Consider the following 19,720-nt stretch of genomic DNA (forward strand, 5'->3'; position numbering starts at 1 on the left):
TTGTTACAGTATTGATGTTTGCAGTGACTGTTGTTCATTGAGTGTATGCTGTTTCAGTTGACCTAAATAAAGTAAAACAAAATACACCATGTGTACTGTTGTTTATTGAGTGTATGTTGTTTCAGTTGACCTAAATAAAGAAAAAAAAAATGCACCTCTGGATATAGCGAACTGCTTTTCCAGGTCCCTTGAAGTCCGTTATAGCGGGATTATACTGTACACTCCAATCTGCATATGGCAAGTTGAAATCTCACAGCAACACTACCTCAGCTTTCAGTCCCAGCCTTGGATATCTATAACTAGATTATCGTCCATATTTTCCATTTGTATTGGAGGTCTGTAGATGACACCTGTATGAACAGAGGTTCTATCTTCTCTGTCTAAGATGATCCATATTGCTTTTCTCCTTTACCCAGTTGCCCTGAATTTCAGCTGCTTTTGTTTTTCACATAGAGTGCTACTCCACCTTTTAGACCAGCTCTGTCCTTCCTAAAGAGATTATAACCCAGTATGGTTGCAATTCATAACCTATGTCTCTGTGTTAGCAATCAGATCTAAATCTGCCTTGTAACATCAGGGCTGGCAGATCCTGCATTTTGTTGTTCAGACTGTGAGCATTTGTGCTCACTGCTTTCCAGCTATATTTTACTGATGCTCTCATCTTTTTCATAGCTTTTTGCCTAGTCTTCCTTTTCAGCTGATTGACAATAAATGATTTGCTAAGATGGTTTATTTTATTGTTGCTTACACTATTGTCAAACTTTTGTTTTTGCTGGGGGTGATATTTTGAACTTACCTGGTTCTGTTTGCCACCCACACCCTATAGTTAAAATACTTGGAAATATAATATTTAGTTGAATTTTGTGTAGATATGGTATCATGTTACTGATAATATATGTTTTTGCTAGATGACTCAGCTGCAGAAAGTTTTAATGGCAATGACACCATGGGACCCAGCTCCAGTGCATCGGGGGGAACGCACTGCAGAGAGACAGCAGAAACCAATGGCAATGGACAAGCAAGCCTAGAGCAGGATGAACAGCCTCTGAACCTAAGTGACAGTCTTCTCTCTACTCAGTTGACTTCTGAATATAGAATAGATGATCACAGCAGTAATGGAAAGAGCAAATACAAGAGCTTGTTAATATCTGACATCAAGATGGAACAAGAAGCAAGAGAAAATGGGACCAAGGTAAGACATTTCCGGCTTTCTGTTTTCAGAGTTTTGTGTTGCTGATATGTAAGCTTAAATAATAGCAGCAGTATTGGGAATGATACAACATGGTCTCTCTTGCTTTATGTTCTGTACATGCCAGTGCACTTTTCTATAACAACACTGTAGATAAGATCCAGTTGGCCTGCCCAGTGCGTCTGGTTGTTCACACTGTTCTAGCTACTGCTTCTATTTTTTAGATATTAAAAAAAAAACTGTAAAATTAGGTGTTTATTTTTCAGATAATTACATGTCACTTGAGAATACAAAAGAAATAAATGGTCACTGGTACTTTTGTGGTGCACGTACTATTGCGGAATACATTTTCCAGCTGAATCAAAAATATACATTTTCATATTAAAGTTCCTCAAGAGGTGGCAAAATTCAGTTGTGAATTAGGAATTGATTATTGGATAGAAAAGAGAGGGTAGGGTTAAATGGCTACTTTTCTCAATGGAAGAGAGTAAATAGTGGAGTGCCGCAGGGATCTGTACTGGGACTAGTGCTATTTAACTTATTTCTAAATGATCTCGAAATTGGAATGACAAGTGAAGTCAGTATATTTGCAGATGACACTAAACTGTTATATTAAAATGTATTTCTATACCTCATTTTACCCATTGTTTTCAAGTTTGTATCGTTATGTCATGTATACTTCGGATACTTTAATGTATGTTAAATTACTATAAATTTATCTAATTTTGTAAATACTGATGTACATCGCCTAGAACTTTGAATAGGCGATTAATCAAATTTTATAATAAACTTGAAACTTGTTTAAAATTGTTAAAACAAATGCAGATTATAAAAAATTGCAGGCAGACCTTAGGAAATTGGAAGATTGGGCGTTCAAGTGGCAGATGAAATTTAATGTGGACAAATGCAAAGTGATGCACATTTTGAAGAATAACCCAAATCATAGTTCTGTTACGTTCTTTCCGGATTCCATATGCTAGGTATTCAATCCCAATCCGCAATCCGAGAGTTGCAGAAAACCACAAACTTTTTTGGGCACATGCTCCACCCCCTTAGCCTAAGAGCTAGCAAACATATCCAGTTACATTTTCTGCAAGCAATCCATTCAGAAGTCTTTTGCAATTGCACTGCTTCTTTTTCTTATTTTTCACTTAAAGTTCGTTTTCTCGGAGGCTTCAGTGCCAGATGGTACCCTGTTGGAGGAAACGACGCAGTCGCGTGGTGCCGGACTGCTGCTTCACAGAGAAACTCTGGTGGATCTGTGGAGCCAGACTGCTGTGTGCCACCATTTTTAGACTCGGGGTCCCTTCCCCTGGGAGTTTGCTTGCCAGTGACTTTGTCACGGATTTCATGCATAGGCTGTATGTGTCTGGAGTGAAACCCACCTGCCCCCAGGGCAGGATTAATTCTTTGAGGGCACCTAGGCACACAAGTACACTGAGACCCCTAGCCCTGCCCTGCCCATGCCCCACCCCATTTATTTACCTGTTTTCTTATTTACTTCTTTATTTCTACTTGTATTTCTTTTTTTTTATTATTATAAAATTCAAACCAAATAACAAAGATTACCATACCAGTGCTATTGTACAGTTTTAGTTCGATGCAAGCCCCAAACATCTCTGAACAAATCCACCCTCCCTTCCCTTCCCACTACTTGCCCAGGACTTTAACTCAGAACCCTTTCCATACATATATAAAAGTGCTTAAATGCATTGTAAAACAGTAATACTATCCGAAACATAAGTCTATAATAATAACAAAGTTTGCAATTCCTCTCAACTGCCTCACTCTGTCGTCCAACTTTAACTCATATGTATAAACAACCAAATCTGTAATTCCTCTGGTACATTCCACTCCATGTATGTGAATTTGTAACAAAACAACAAGGCAAGCGCTCCACCAAAGAATCCGACGTGGAATAAAAGAAGATCGGCAGACAATAATGAGATTCAAATCAGGTTTATTCAAGGTGCTCCCAGGAACAATGCCTGTTGCATTTCACCAAACAAGGCTGGTCAGTGCTTACAGAAAACCATGTCTTTCATACACATAGGACACAGAACCACCCTCACCCAGTATGAAATAAGTTATCACAAACTAACCCCCCCTCCCTTTTTTTAACAAAAGCACGGAAGAGGTTATAGTGCAGGCTGGCGGGCTGAATGTTCTGCACTGTTCTGACGATCATAGGAATTCTATGATCATCTGAGCAGTGCAGAGAATTCAGCATGCTGGCTTGTGCTAAAACCAAAGAAACGGTACAGTTTAGGGGGGTGAAGAAACAGTGGTGTATATTCTACAAAACTGAACAGATGTAAATTTGAAAAAAGAGAAATAAAAAAATCACTTTACAAATTAACAAATAAAATAAAACAAAAAATGGAAAATAAGATAATACCATTTTATTGGACTAATACATTTTTTAATTAGCTTTCAGAGGTCAAACCTTCTTTCCTTAGGTCAGTAAAGTATACTGCTGTTACAAGTATCCTGTTCTGACCTGAGGAAGGAGAATTTGGTCTCTAAAAGTTAGTCAAAAATGTATTAAAATTAGTCCAATAAAATGATCATCGTATTTCCATTTTCTATTTGTAAACATTTATCAACATAGCTACAATGCTACTTTATCCTATAGCAAAAAAAATTTTCTACCTTTGACGTCTCGATTTTCATATAGGCTGTCTATCGGTTCTCAGTTTCCCCTCTTTTCACTATGTCTACCCACATATTGCCATCCCTTTCCTTCACCCCTCCACTATCTCACTAACTCTCTTCTTTCCCCCATCCAGCTTATGCCCTTTTTATTTGTCCCCTCCTTCCATCCAGTATGTGTTCTCTTTCTCCACTTCCATTCAGCATCTGCTTTCCCCTCTGAACTGATATCTGTCTGCCCTCTTCTCTCTCTCCACACTTCCATCATCTGCCCCTTTCTCTCCTTCTCTTCCTCCACCCCTATTCCATCGTGTTATCCTGCCTCCTCACCGCTGCTGCTGCTTTCCCACATGTTCCTGACGCTGATGGCACAAGTTCTCCCCACTTCCATTATCTGCCCTGCCCCCTTCTCTCTCTCTCTCCCTTCTCCCCACTTCCATCATCTGTCCGACTGCCCCTTCTCTTTCTCTCCCGCTCTGAGCCTCCACCCCAGACCCATCTCCCTCACCTTCGAACGGGTCACCACTTACTCACCTTATTCTTTCTTTCAGAAACGGTGACGACAGCAAGATCGGGCCCCTCCCGGCATAGACAGCAAGATCGGCAATGACAACTGCAAGCGGTGCTCAGCCCAAAGCTTCCCTCTTGATGCAAACTGCCCAGGCGAAAACAGGAAGCTGCGTCAGAGGGAAGCTTTGACCTGAGCACCTCTTGCAGTTTGCATTGCCGATCTTGCTGTTTATGCCGGGAGGGGCCCAATCTTGATGTCGATGCCGGGGGGGCCCGATCTGCTGTCTATGCTGGGGGGGTGATCTTGCTGTCGATGTCGGGGCCCATCACCACCATTTTTTTAAAAAATTGGAAAGGTGACGGTAAGTGGGCCCCCTCACAATTTAGGGCTCAAGGCACGTGCCTACTGGGCCTATCCTTTAATACGGCCCTGCCCACCCCCGACCACTTGGATGAGGATCTGTGGAGACGGAAGTCATAGTCAATGTCTGGCCGGCTGGCAGTCTGAAGATATCAAGTCTGGATTCATTTGGAGCTGTTTCTGAGGCAGAAAATTATTTTCCTCCATTCAAATGCAGTTTAAAGCTGCTGACAATCTAGCACTGCATACTGTCCGGCCATCGGACCAACGGTTGGCTCGGGGGCACGTTCAAGCTGGACTTCAGTTTTGACTGTTTTGATTTTATTTTCAATTCTTTTTCGTTTATGATATATTTTTTAATCTCACTTATTGTTTTACCACTTATTTTGTTTTATTTTATCATTCAAATTTCATTTAAATTTCCCCAGAATTCTATTGCTTCAACGGTTCTCCCTCTGCATCTATTCTTATCTCCCCTCTTTTTTCAACCTTTCAAAGTCCTTTAGATCATTGTAATCTTATTAGAATGTTTATTTTCTTATTTTTCTCATCTATTCTCTATTTTATTTCTTCATTACTCTACTAATTGTCATTTTTCCAGGTACTTTAGTTAGATTGTGAGCCTTCGGGACAGTAAGGGAATTTCTAAGTACCTATTTTACTTATAATTTTAATGCACCCTATTGTCTATTTTTCTGTAAACCGCTTAGAATCCTAACGGAGTTTAACGGTATATAAGAAATAAATTAAATTACAAAATTACATTACTGTGAGTAAACCTCCATTATCGCCTATGGGAACTTCGAGGGTGGCTTGTAAAACGATTTTAAAGTCATTTTTCACAGTTTCTCAGGTCCCCCACCTCTCCAGACCTCAAACTGCTAATTTTTATTTTTTGTTTATTTTTACCATTTTTAGCATGAATTCATGATGGTGGCCATCTTGGATTTTAAAATCGATCTTTTTTCTAACTTTTATTTCTGCCTCGAAACCCCCTCAATTTGACACAAAATCATTTGGGATGGACTCCCCAGCCTCTAACCTGTTGAATGAGGACACTGATTGTGCCGGATTGGTGCCGGATCAGTGATTGTGTACTGCATGCTGAAGCACACTGTAGGAGGGGGTGGGAGCTTTGAGCTTAGCATAGCATAGCATAACATAACATAACATAACATCAGATTTCAAGAGCACATAATCATAAGTTCTATGTGGTTTACAAAAGCCGTATTAAAAATATACAGTGAGAATTGTTAGGTTAGAAATTTTGTAAAAAAGGAAAGTTTTCAGTTGTTTTTTAAATTGTTCATAAGAATAAGATGTGAGCAGAAAGTGTTGAAAGTCTCTATCATGGTATGCTGCTTGGTATGCTAGCGTATGTTCAAGATAATTCTTACTTTTGCATCCTTTGACTGATGGAAAGGCTAAAAGAGCATGTGACTTTCTGCTGTTCTTATGAGATGCTATAAGAAATATATCAACTAAATATGATGGGGCTGATCCAAAAGCAACTTTATAACACAAACATCCCAGCTTGAAAACAACACGGGCCTCCATGGAAAGCCATTGCAGCTCACGATAAAATGGAGTCACGTGATCATATTTCTTCAGGCCATAGATTAATCTGACCACGGTATTCTGTATTAGTTTAAATCTTGTCATATTTTTCTTAGTGCTTGACAAGTAGATGATATTACAATAGTCAAGAAGGCTTAACTATAGGGACTAAATGAGAATTTCAAAGTGGATCTGATGGCACATAATTTCCACAATTCACAGCATCAATCTGGTTCTTCATGGTCAGATGTCGATCAAAAACAATGCCTAATATTTTGATTGTTGAACATATGGTGTAAGATGATGAATTTATCTTAATTGATGGTTCAATAAAGATCTTTTGTGAAGATGCAAAAAAGAATTTGGTCTTGTCTTGATTTTTAATTTCAGTTTAAATTCCTTCATCCAAGAATCCATCAGATTCAGTATGGACCCAATAATTTGAGTACTGCTGGATAGAACTGTGCTGCTTGGGATGATAATTGTGATATCATCTGTGTAACTAAACAATTTCACACCCAAGTCATTCAGCATATAACTCAAGGAAGAAAGATAAAGGTTAAACAATGTAGGAGAAAGTGGAGAGCCCTGTATTAGAAAATATGTTGTTAAATTTGACTTGGTATAATCTAGATTCGAGGAACTCTTTAAACCATGAAAGAACTTTCCCTTGAATTCCTATCGCGTCCAAAGAGTCAAGCAATTTAGAATGGTCCACCAAGTCAAATGCGCTAATCAGATCGAATTGGAGAACCAATGCGGCGATACCTCTACTTAGTAGACCATTGAGATAATCTTGTAATCTTGTAATGTGGCCAGTACTGTCTTGGTACTAAAGTTACTGAAGCCTGACTGAGACTCATGTAGTAAAGAATGTTGCTCTAAGTACTTAGTTGAAGTTGGACCAGTCCCTCCATAATCTTTAGAGAGAAAGGGATAGATGCCACCGGTCTATAGTTTGATGATAGGGAGGACGATTCTTTAATATTTTTAATTATTGGAGTAATGACTATATTACCTTCCTCTAGTTGAAACTTTCCCTTAGCCAGATAATCGGATAACCATTCTAGCATTTTTAACTTAAAGCTTGGAGGTGCATTGGCCATGAGGTTTGTAGGACAATACAATGAGATTTGGAATATTTATAAAATAGTTTAGAAAAGTCTGACCAATCTGGGCTTTCTTTCAAAGGTGGACCATATAAGGTCTTCCTTGGCTTCATCCTGATTCTTAGTTAGCTGGTACTCTTTAGTTTTCAAACAAGGTAGACAAGAAATTTGTAAACCCATAACTTTAGAGCTAAAAAAGTTTGCTAAATCATTAGAAGTGGGCAATGATATTTGAGATGGTTGTATGTTTTTAGCCACATTAAACACATTATTAACAAGTTGAAATAATTTTTTGTATTAGTGCCTACTATTGTTGACTAGAAAACTTTTTGATTCTCTTTTAACAAAAGTTTATCATTTCTAATCTCTTTTCGCCATTTTTCCTTATCGATGACTGATTTTAATTTTAACCATTTCCTTTCCAATCGTCGCACTTTTCATTTCATCCCTATCATTTATTATCTTCTTCTGAATGTCTTTTTATGGTGTATTTAGAAGCAATTTCATGTAGAATTAAATCACAGGCAGTATTCCAGTATGATGGAAAGTCCTCAATATTACCACCTGGTAATAATTCTGTCCGTTTACCAAAATCTAATGGGTCAAGTGTTTTTCTAGTAAGGATTTCTTGTCTTTGCCGTTTCAGTTTTACATTTTGATTTTTGATTCATCCCAAGGAGAAGTAATAAATATAGTGATCTGACCAAGGTGTAGGTTTTCATCTACCATCTTTCAGATGAATTTTAGGGATGGCTTCAGCTTTAGTAGCCAAAGAAACTAGGTCAAGCTAATGGCCTCTTATATGAGATTGAGAAAATTGTGGGAGTGAATAATCTAAAGAAGACAGAAAGGCTTTAAGATCAACCACGTCTTGGTTTTGGTCTACCTCTAAATGGAGATTAATATCCCCTAGTAATAAACATTGTGAGGTGACAAGATAAATTCATAGAAAGTCTCCTTGACTGAAGTCCAGTGGCCTGGTGGAATATAAAAAAGTATACAGTTAAGAGAATCCTGAAGATCCGTTCTATTCAGAGTGCAGGATATAATTTCCAAACCGTTTTTGACATCGAGTCCTATACTCTGAAACTGAAATCCTCTTGCAATATAAGTGCAACTCCTCCTCCTCTTTTTTCATTCCATCAAAGTGGGAAAATTTTGTGTGGAAGTAACAAATCATTAATAATAGGGTCTTCCTTAAAAGTAAGCCAAGTTTCAGAGATAAATACACATTCTAACTTCTGGTTAATTATCCAGTCCTTAATAATTTGTGCTTTCCCTCGTATGGAGCGTGCATTCACATAAGCACAGTTGATATTGATAGAATCATCAGTTGAGAAAGCTATTTTATTCTCAACAGCAATCTGTCTCAATAACCTATGTCTTTTTGGAAAATTTCTTGGGGTCGCCTTCTTTGAGTAATCTTGGGCTGAAGAGCTGGCCTGGGTCCATGCCTTCTGAAAAAATCTTGCCCAGAGGCCGTCCTGGAGGCTGATGCAAAACGCCTGCATTCCGAGTCTGGAGAGACAGCAGCTATCTTTTGGCATGGCGCATGAACCTTAACAGAGCCCTGCCATGGTTGTGGAGTAGGACTTTTCACCGGATTTTATACGGCTCCTCTGAAAGGTGTATTCCTCAGACCCTGCTCATTTGACGCAGCTGGGGGCCTTATTGGACTGTTGCACCTGTGGTAAAGCTTCCTGTTCAGCAGCCCTCTCGTCTGGTTGTGCCAGACCTCGACTGCAGTAGTTGCCATGCAGATATTATGATTCTTCTGTCTCCTGCTACTGTCTTTATTTTGGATCCATCTGATACCTTTGCTGAGACTGGTCTCCTCGGCTACCCTGAGCATCTGGATTTGGGTGGTGACACTTCTTTGCAGATTTTTAAGCAAGCCTCTTTACGGATGATGTTCTGAAAGAGCTCCATTTGGATTTTCCACCTTTCATTTCTCAGGCTTCAGTCCTGGACCATTCTCCTGTGCCCTTTTTTCCATTCAACCCACAACTCCTTGGTTTAGTTCAGAACAATGTGATACCCCGGAAAGCTCTTTCTGATCTTCTAAAACTCTGTCTACGCTTTATCACCTGGATCCTGATTTTTGGCAGGGTTGAACAGCCTGAGGTAGATTCCACTGTGGCGCAGGTTATCCAGTTCGCAGCCCTCCCTAGTGATGGGAGTAGGTTTAAGGACTTTCAGGATCGGAGGGTGGATATTATGTTACAAAACATTCTTTTCTAGCGGCATCTTCAGGTAGCCAAGTAGTGATGGCCACTTCCTTTGTAATGCGTGCCTGTCATTCCAGCCTGTGCAATGCATCCTCTGTGGAGGTGAATGCCTGTCCTCCTCTGGTGATGGTTAAGAACATAAGAATTGCCGCTGCTGGGTCAGACCAGTGGTCCATTGTGCCCAGCAGTCCGCTCACGCAGCGGCCCCTAAGTAAAAGACCAGTGCCCTAACTGAGACCAGCCTTACCTGCGTACGTTCCGGTTCAGCAGGAACTTGTCTAACTTTTCTTGAATCCTTGGAGGGTGTTTTCCCCTATAGCAGCCTCAGGAAGAACGTTCCAGTTTTCCACCACTCTCTGGGTGAAGAAGAACTTCCTTATGTTTGAATGGAAACTATCCCCTTTTATACTTTAGAGAGTACACTCTCGTTCTCTCTACCTTGGAGAGGGTGAACAACCTGTCCTTATCTACTAAGTTTATTCCCTTCATTGAACGTTTCTATCATATCCCCTCTCAGTCTCCTCTTTTCAAGGGAGAAGAGGCCCAGTTTCTCTAATCTCTTACTGTATGGCAACTCCTCCAGCTCCTTAATCATTTTAGTCGCTCTTTAAACCCTTCTTCATGTACAGCGACCAGTGCTGGATGCAGTATTCTAAGTGAGGGCATACCATGGCCCGGTACAGCGGCATGATAACCTTCTCCGATCTGTTCATGATCCCCTTCTTAATCATTCCTAGCATTCTGTTCACCCTTTTCGCCGCCGCAGTCCAGGTTGAAGCGGATCATATTGTGATCACTGCTTCCCAGCGTCCCTTCTACTTCTACACCTTGTGCCAGTCCTCGTAGTCCATTTAGAATTAAGTCCAGAATCTCATTTCCTCTCGTATTTTCCTTGACAAGTTGTTCCAGGAAGCAATCACCTAAAGCATCCAGGAACTTGTTCTCCCTACTGCAGCCGGAGGTGCCTAGGTTCCAGTCTATCCCCAGATAATTGAAGTCACCCACGATAACTGCGTTGCCTCCCTTGCAGTTGCGTTTAATCTCGTCCGTCATTTCTCCATCAATTTCTTTGGACTGCCCTGGGGGTTGGTAGTAGATGCCAATATTTGTTTCCATTCCATTCGTTCCCGGAATTTTGACTCATAGGAGACTCCAACTTATTTTTCATTTCTGGCAACCGGTAGACTCAATTCCATCTTTGACGTATAGGGCAATACCCCCACTTTTTTTAACCCACTCTGTCTCTGTGGTATATTTGTATCCCGGTAGCACAGTGTCCCAGACGTTTTCTTCGTTCCACCATATTTCCGTGATTCCGATGATGTCAAGGTTATCTTTTTGTGCCAGTGTTTCCAATTCCCCCATCTTATTCTTTAGGCTCCTTGCATTCATGTACATATACTTGAGTTTGCAGCCTATTACTTTCTTGCATTTCCTTCCCTTTTGGGTCCCTGTCGATTTGTCAGGATTTCTGTCTTGCCTATGATCTGGTTAGTCTTCCCCGCTATTTTCCTGCATGGTATCCTCTGGGTATACCGGTTCCTGAACCATCGAATCTTGGCCGATTGCCTGCTTTCCCCTTCTTCCTAGTTTAAAAACTTCTCAATTTCTCTCTTGATGTTGCTTGCAAGTAGCCTCATTCCGTCTCCACTGAGGTGGAGTCCATCCTTCCTGAATAGCTTGCTCTCCCCCCAGAATGTTGTCCAGTTGCGCACGAAGTGGAATCCTTCTTCCTCACACCAGCGCCTCATCCATGTGTTGACTGCTTGCAGCTCCATCTGCCTCTTCTCACCGGCTCTGGGTACCGGCAGGATCTCTGAGAAGGCTGCCCTCAGTGTTCTGGTCTTCAGCTTCCTTCCTAGCATCGGGAACTGGTTCTTCAGTACTTCCCTGCTGTGTGGATTAGGTGCCATGTGCCCTTTATGATCTCATTTGAGTTCATAGTATATTCTCTGCTGGTGCAGTGTCTGGATCCATTTTTGGACTGAGGATGCTGCCTTAAGGATCACCTTAAGTGGATGTCTTTTCAAGGGCCAGCTTCTTGTTGGTATAGGCCTGGCTGACCTCTACACAGGTGTTGCCAAGCGCTGCCCTAAGTCACACCCTGTGAACAAGTTATGCTGGACGTCGGGAGGGGGTTGTAGTACTCTTCATTCCTCCCACAGGTGTCATCAGGGATATACCAGTTTTTCTTTCCAGAGACATTCCCAGGGCTATGCCCGCATTACATTAGTTCCAGTTCCAGGCATCCTGTGCAGTGGCTGCACCTAAAAAGTCCTGATGTTGCCAGGGGTAGGGCGTGGCTTACTCATCAAAGGCTGACCTCTCAGTTTTGTCAGGAGTGGACGACTTTCATCGAACACTAGCTAGTCTTCCTTTGTCCACCTTTATCTTGGTTTCTGGACTCTGGAAAATCGACCGGAATGGAGTCCAGGGTCTGCGATACTCTGCATCGCCTCTTAGACATCGGGATGCTGGAACCTGTTCCAGAACACAAATTGGGACTTAGGCGGATACTCCTTATACCAGAAAGGCTCGGAGGATTGGAGACCCATTCTGGATCTAAAGTTGGTCACCCACTTCTTGCGAATTCCTTTTTTCCAAATGGCAACGGAGTACACGTTGATAACTGCTGTCTCTCCAGGAGAGTTTCTAGTGTTCTTGGATCTCACTAGGTTTACCTCCATATTACAATCTACCTGGAATATTGCAGGTTTTTGCGTTTCCATGTTCCGCAACAGCATTTCCAGTTCGCAGCTCTGCCCTTTGGCTTCATGAAGGCACCCACATTTGCATCAAAGTGATGGTAGTTGTGGCAGCTTTCTGCCTGCAGGGGGGTCCAAGTCCATCCTTCCTGTGACAGCTGGTTGATCCAAGCTCTGTCTCATTGGGTGTCCGAAAGTGCGGTGGAGACAGTAGTGTCTCTGCTGCAGATGTTGGCAAGTTCAGGTAGAGACGCTTGGCATCCTCCCAGTCCCTGGAGTTTCTGGGGCTTCTCTTCGTCTCCAGACAGGATCATAATAATAATAATAATTTATTTTCTTATATATCGTCCTACCGACAGTTCTGGGTGGTTCACAACAAGGAATAAAACTGAACAATTCAGCGAAGAGGATACAATTTCATAATTAAAAAAAACAATACATCGTAAGCAATCAAATGCAGCAATGACTATTATACAATTTAAAATATTAAAAAGTGTAATGAAGAGAAACACATAATATATAAAAAAAAAGCCTACAACAATTTTCATTTAAAAACCGATCAACTAATAATTGAACCCATCACAATTAAAAAACATCAATCTAATTTATCAAATAAATATGTTTTTAAAACTTTCCTAAATGTAGTATCAGAATAAGTTTGAGCAATCAATGGATGTAACTAGGAATTAAACTTCCTGGCCTGGTACTCCAATGTCCTGTCAAAAAAAAGTTTTATAACGACAGGACCTCGGGTTAGGGAAGGCGAAAATACCTGAGTTTCTGGTATCTTTTACTGAATAGAAAAATTTCAAGTAGGAAACCAAGTAAGATGGCAATAACCCAAAAAGTGCCTTATAACATATGCACCCAAACTTGAAGAATACTCTGGCACCGAATGGTAGCCAGTGTAGTTTGACATATTCTTAAGTCCGAAAAACAGGTGCACAATCTGGACCAATCGAAGTCTTTGTAAAGTCTTCTTTGGTAGCCCCAAGTAAACTATATTGCAGTAGTCTAATATTGATAGTACCAAAGATTGTACCAATATCCGAAAGGATTCCCCATCAAAGTACTTCTTGATGGTCCTTAATTTCCATAGTACAGCATAACTTTTTTAAATTAATAGATCAGTATGCTTTTTAAAAGTTAGGCTGTAATCCAAGATTATTCCTAAAATGTTTAAATTAGGCACTATCTTAAAACTTTGACCCTTCAAATTTATAGTTGTCTCCATTTTTCAACCTCATCCAAAATATAAGAAATTTGGGTAATCAACTAATTTGAAATAGCCTTACAAGGTACCAGTATGGTAATATCATCTGCATAGATATAGAACATTACATTCAAACTTTGGAGTAAATATGCCAGTGGGACTAGGTAAATATTAAACAGCGTCGGGGATAGAGGAGACCCCTGTGGGATCCACATGAGTTCTTCCATTGAAGAGAATAATTATCCTCCTTAAATACTTCATATGTTCTTTTTTCAAGGAATCCTCTAAACCAGTTTTTAATATTGCCACTGATCCCAATTGAATCCAAACAATACAACAGTTGGTCATGATCCACTAAGTCAAAAGCACTGCCCAGGTCCAACTGCAAGATCAGGGCACTAGAACCCACACTAAACAACATTGTAAGCTGGTTGAGCAACTATGCTATCACTGTTTCTGTGCTATGTCCTGAGCGAAACCCATGGACAACAGATCAGAATTCTCCTGGACCATCTGGCTTCATTGGTCTGGTTTTATCTGCAGGTTCTGGGGTCTTGGGCAGCCTTCTTGGAGGCAATCCCCTGGGCCAGAGCGCCCGTGCGCCCATTACAGGAGTCCCTCCTATCTCAGAGTCTCTCTGCAGAGTTTTCCCCTTCAAATGCCGCTCCCCTGGTTGGTGCCAGCTAGCAGCAACTTAAGCTGGTGGCTTTAGGGGGAGGCTCTCTGCCAGGGCTGGCTTCTTCTGATTTTCGAGTGGATGACTCTTAGGACGGATGCCTTCCTTTTCAGTTGCAGGCTTATTGTGGGTCAGAAACATTGGTTGATCAATTGTCTGGAGCTTTGGGCAATTCGGCTGGTGCTACTGCTCTCCAACCCTTCTGAAAAAAACCAGCGGTGCAAGTTTCTCCGATGACACCACAGCAGTGGCATACGTACATCATGAAGGAGCTCTAGTGCTAGAAAGATCATCTGTGTTCCACTGGGCTAGAAAGATCATCTGTGTTCCACTGGGCGGAAGCACATCATCTATCTTTTTTGGCAGCCCATGTGGCCGGAGTTGACAATGTTCAGGCAGACTTCCTCAGCTGACAGATCCTAGATCTAGGAGCATAGTCCTTCTCATAGGAGGCGTTCCATCTGATCATACAAAGCTGGGGTCAGTCCCAGAGGGACTTGTTGGCTTTGGCAGAGAACTCGAAGGTCAGGCACTTTTTCGGTCATCAAACAGCAAGGAAGCTAGGGATGAATGCCATTGTTTGGTTCTGGCTGGCTTACAAGCTCCTGTATGATGTTTCCTCCGTGATCTCTGGTCAGTCGGGTCCTCCGCTGGATAGCAACGCATCCCAGCTTGGTGATTCTAGTAGCTTCAGACTGGCCTTGGCGCCCATGGTATGCGGATCTCATCTGTTTTCCATGGGGTGAGAAACTCTGGCCCCCTCTTCATTGATATCTTCTCAGTCAGGGGCCAGTGCCCATGGAGATCCCATGGCATTTTGGTCTTACGGCATGGCTCTTGAGCACTCAGCTTGGAGGAAGAGCGTTTTTTTGGATGTAGTTATCTCAATTATTTTTGTGCTCAATGATACCCTCTACTATGGTGTCTTATGTCAAAGCCTGGAAGACTTTTCAACAGTGGTGTGCTAAGAATCACGTGGTGCCTGAGAGGGATCTCTTTTTGGTGGTCCTGGTTTTTCTTCAGGCGGGTCTAGAAACAGGTTTAGCAATGGCCTCCCTTACAATTTAGATTGCAGGCCTTTCGTGTTTTAGAACGCGCAGAGGCACTAGTTTGCATACTGCTTATCCTACTGATTCCAGGTTTTTTGGAGGAGCACTTCTTTTGTGACCTCTCTTGCATTTTCTTTTCCCTTCGTGGAATCTTAATAGCGTTCTGCAGGGCCTTGGAGAGGCTCATTTGAGCCACTGAAGGATGCTTCTCTTCTAGATCTGACAGTCAAGACTGTCTTTTTGGTCACTCTTGTCTCGGTGCGGCATTTTTGGGGGCTTCAGCTCTTTCGCACAGGATGTCCTGTATTCGTTTTCCAGACGCAGGAGTTTTCTCCATACTGTACCTTCCTTCCTTTCTGCCGAAAGTGGTTTTTGCTTTCTATGTCAAACAGGAAGTTTGTTTGTCTGCTTTTCCTTCTGCAGGCTCGGAGCGAAAAGATCGGATCTTGCACAAGTTGGTTGTCAGGGGAGGCTTGTTCCACTATTTGGAGAGGACTAATGTTTTCTGGCTGTCTGTTCGCTTATTTATCCTAACTGCTGCTCCTCACTATGGTTGGCCAGCAGCCAAGGCTTCTAGAGTGTTTTTTTCCGAACTCATTCCAGATTCTTTCCTACACTTGGTACGGATTTTCATCTACACCAATCTATTACTTTATCATCGTCGTTTCTTCCTTTGCATTCCTCTCCAGCACACCAAGGTCTCCATGCTGTGCACTGCAGAGGAGCATTATGTTTTTAGCTCTAAGCAACTACTCAGTTCACCAACCAAATCAGCTCTTTGTTTCCTCTACATCAGCTACTGAGGAACACAAGAAAACAAAAAAAAATAAAATGCAATATGATAGAACAGAGAAAGAACTCTCTCTCCTCTCCGATAGCACATTGTATTAATTTGTGCTACCCCAGAGCACACCTGATCCCTCATGTGTCAATTGTGGATCATAGAGAGCAATTTACAGCTTCTGCATGGCAAATTTTCATCTTAATTTCCTATTCAGGATGTTTCTGAAGCTGCATTTTGGTCCGCAGTGCATCCATTTTTGCTGCGCAAAAGAGACTTCACCATCAAGTGTGGCTGCATTCCCCTGCTGTCTACGGAGAACACCTGTTACAGGTAAGCAACTTTGCTTTCTGGGTTGCTCTATGCCTATCTAGGTTCAAGGTGACTTACAAATCAAGAAGTGTACATTACATTTAGGGGTTACAACAATGAAATTTAAAGTAAGCAGTAAACTATAAGGTAGTTACCAGAGATAGGAAATGTAGTAATCATTCAGTAGAGGGGAACATCGAGCTGTCTTTAGAATTACAGTACTTCAGTTTGAAGTACAATACAGTTGAGTTAGATACTAATAAATTGGTGTAATTATGTTATAAAGAGTTTGGGGAGTGCTGATTACAAAAGAAATTGAGAGAAGTTCTCCCCAAAATACAACATAAACAAATACAAGATTTAAAAAACTTAAGATATCAAAAATTTCTTAATCAAAAAAGTTTTTAACAACTTCCTAAATCAGAAGTAGGAGAATTCTGTCCACATTTCACGTGGTAAAGAATTTCAGTGTTTAAAAGCCTGAAACAAACAAACAAAAAAAAAGCTGTAAAATCTTTTTGATTTTGAATATTATTTACAGAAGGGAGATGTAAAAGCAAAACCTTTTTTTGTGCAAGAACCTCCAATTGGGAGAAAAAGCATAAATTTCATCTGGACAAGGACAGGCTAAATTGAAATGTCATATAAAAAGTACTGCCAAGGTTTAGCAGCAACCAAACACAATATTTCTTTCAATGCAATGAAGAGGCTACCAAAAAAATAAACTGCAAAATTAAAATCTTTTGCCAGGACCTACAGGTAGACTCACCCAGCCCCCTGCCAGTTAACCAGGAGCACTCAATCTTGTCCTCTCCTAATATAGACATATGGGACCTTTTTAACCCAAATAAGAGGATGGCCTTGACAAAATCCAAGAGACCTTCAACCATCCACATGCTCTCTCAAGTTCTGACTATCAAAGATAGTTCAGGTATAAAGCAGAGGACACACAAATCATGAACCCTTCACTTTCTAATGGGCAGCTAACAAAACATGAAAAAGGGCTGTGGTGCATCCTCTGTAAAACAAGAACAACATTAACTAAGCCAAGCTTGAAAGTTACTAGCCAGTTTCTTGCAACTCATTTCTAGGAAACTTACAGAACAAAAACTGCATTAATCTCACTGATTGTCTAAAAAAGACAAACTGGCTAGATCCACGCAAAAGAGGAAGACAGGCAAAAATATGTGGAAAAACTACAAGAAGCTGGAAAATCTGTCAGAAAAACAAAGATGCAAATGGAAAAAAAGAGCCAATACAGTAAAACTGGTAAACAAGACATTTTTTTAGATATGTAAAATTGTAAATAATAAGAGGAAGCATCAAAATTGCATTGTGAAGCGAGGACAAATATGCAAAAAACTGAATAATAATAATAAAAATAGCTTATATACCGCAATACCGTGAAGTTCTATGCGGTTTACAAAGATTAAGCAAAGGTACAAATTGCAAAAAACTGAACTGCTTTACTATTATTTCTGTTCTGTTTTCACAAATGAAAGACCATGGGTAGGACCGTAGAAAACAAATGCAAATAGGAATGGATGTGTGGTACACCAGGAGAGATTCTCAGAAGACTGTGTTTGTGAGGAGTTAGCTAAATTAAAAATAGACTAAAGCGATGGGGCCTGATGGGATACATACAAGGGTACTCAGGGAACTCAGAGAGGTTATGGTGGTTCCATTCTCATCTTTTTAATGCTTCTTTAGAGTCTGGAGTGGTCCCAGAGGACTGGAGAAGGGCAGTTTGGTCCCTTTGAACAAGAGTGGAAAGAGAAGGTTGGGAATTACAGGCCAGTTAGTCAGACCTCAGTAATGAATAAACTATGGAAACACTTCTAAAGCAGAGGATAGTGAGATCTCTAGGCAGTATGGTTTTATGAAAGGTAGGTCTTGTCAGACAAATCTGATTTCTTTCACTGGGTAATCAAACAGTTGGATATGGGAGGGGCACTAGATATGGTATACTTAGATTTTGACAAAGCCTTTGGTATGATTCTGCATAGGCGGTTGATAAATAAACTGAGTGTCCTCGGCATGGGACTTAAACTGAGAGACTAGATTAAGAACTGGCTAAGTGGAAGGAGACAACGGGAGGTTGCTCGGAGGAAAAGGATGTTAGCAGAGTGCCACAGGAATCTGTCCTTGGGACGGCTTCTTTTAACATCTTTGTGAGTGATGTTACAGAAGGTCTGTAAAGTAAAGTTTGTCTTTTTGCAGATGATACCAAACTCTGTAATAGGGTAGACACTTCAGAGGGTGTGGATAATATGAGGCAGGATCTAGTGAAGCTTGAAGAATGGTCAAGTAATTTGCAACTAAGATTTAATGTTAAAAAATGCAGGATCATGACTTGGACTGCAAAAATCCAAGAGAATGGTTTAGTTTAGGGAACAAACTACTTCTATGTACGAAAGAAGAGTGGGACTTGGGGGTGATTGTGTCTGATGATCTTAAGGTGGCAAACAGGAAGAAAAGGTTACAGTCAAAGCCAGGAGGATACTTGGGTGGATAAGGAGAGAAATGGACAGTAGAAAAAAGGAGGCAATACTGCCATTGTATAAGTCTCTGGTAAGGCCCCATTTGGAATACTGTGTACAATTCTTGAGACCACACCTTCAAAAAGATATAAATAGGATGGAGTCAGTACAGAGGATTGCTACAAAATTGGTTAGTGGTCTTTGTCATAAAACATATGGGGACAGACTTATAGACCTCAATATGTATACTTTGGAAGAAAGGTGGAAGAGACGGGATATGATAAAGTCATTTAAATATCTCTGTGGCATTAAGGTACAGGAGGTGAGTATTTTTCAAATGAAGGAAAACTCCAGAATGAGAGCATTTAAGATGAAGTTAAGAGATGATAGGCTCAGGAGTAATATAAGGAAATACTTTTTTACAGAAAGGGTGGTAGATGCGTGGAATAGTCTTGGGGTAGAGGTGATTGAGACAAAGACTGTGTCTGAATTGAAGAAAGCATGGGATATGCACATGGGATCTCTTAAGGAGAGAAGGAGATAGGGGATGCTGTGGATAGGCAGACTGAATGGACCATCATGTTTCTGTGTTTCTAAGTCTTTATTCAGACCAAGTTATGGAATGAAGAAGATCCTCGTATCACTGTTAGATGATCTTTATAGAAACTGTGACAGTACAGCTTGATTTGTCAGCAACTTTTGACACTGTAGACCATAATATCTTGCTGTCTTGACTGGCAGAAACAGGTATTAGTGACACACAATATTTGCCTGTTTCAGATCCATTCTATCAGATACTGTTCAGCAGCACCTCATTGTCACCTTGTTCATTGACCTACAGAGTATAACAACAATCCATATTGTCACCTGTTTTGTTTACTATGTATCTCAAATCAGT

The 19,720-nt window shown here is 40.9% G+C and overlaps 1 protein-coding gene across 4 annotated transcripts in view; it reads left to right on the forward strand.

Annotated features, from left to right (window-relative positions):
• Nucleotides 1-19,720, forward strand: part of NOL4 (nucleolar protein 4) — a 664,456-nt gene that overhangs the window by 402,655 nt on the left and 242,081 nt on the right. For all 4 annotated transcript variants that reach the window (XM_033934882.1, XM_033934883.1, XM_033934884.1 and 1 more), the window contains one exon: nt 909-1,192. In XM_033934882.1, coding sequence (XP_033790773.1) covers nt 909-1,192 — 284 coding nt within the window. The remainder of the gene's footprint in view (nt 1-908; nt 1,193-19,720) is intronic.

Source organism: Geotrypetes seraphini, chromosome 2 (assembly GCF_902459505.1).
Source record: "Geotrypetes seraphini chromosome 2, aGeoSer1.1, whole genome shotgun sequence".
Taxonomy (NCBI): Eukaryota; Metazoa; Chordata; class Amphibia; order Gymnophiona; family Dermophiidae; genus Geotrypetes; species Geotrypetes seraphini.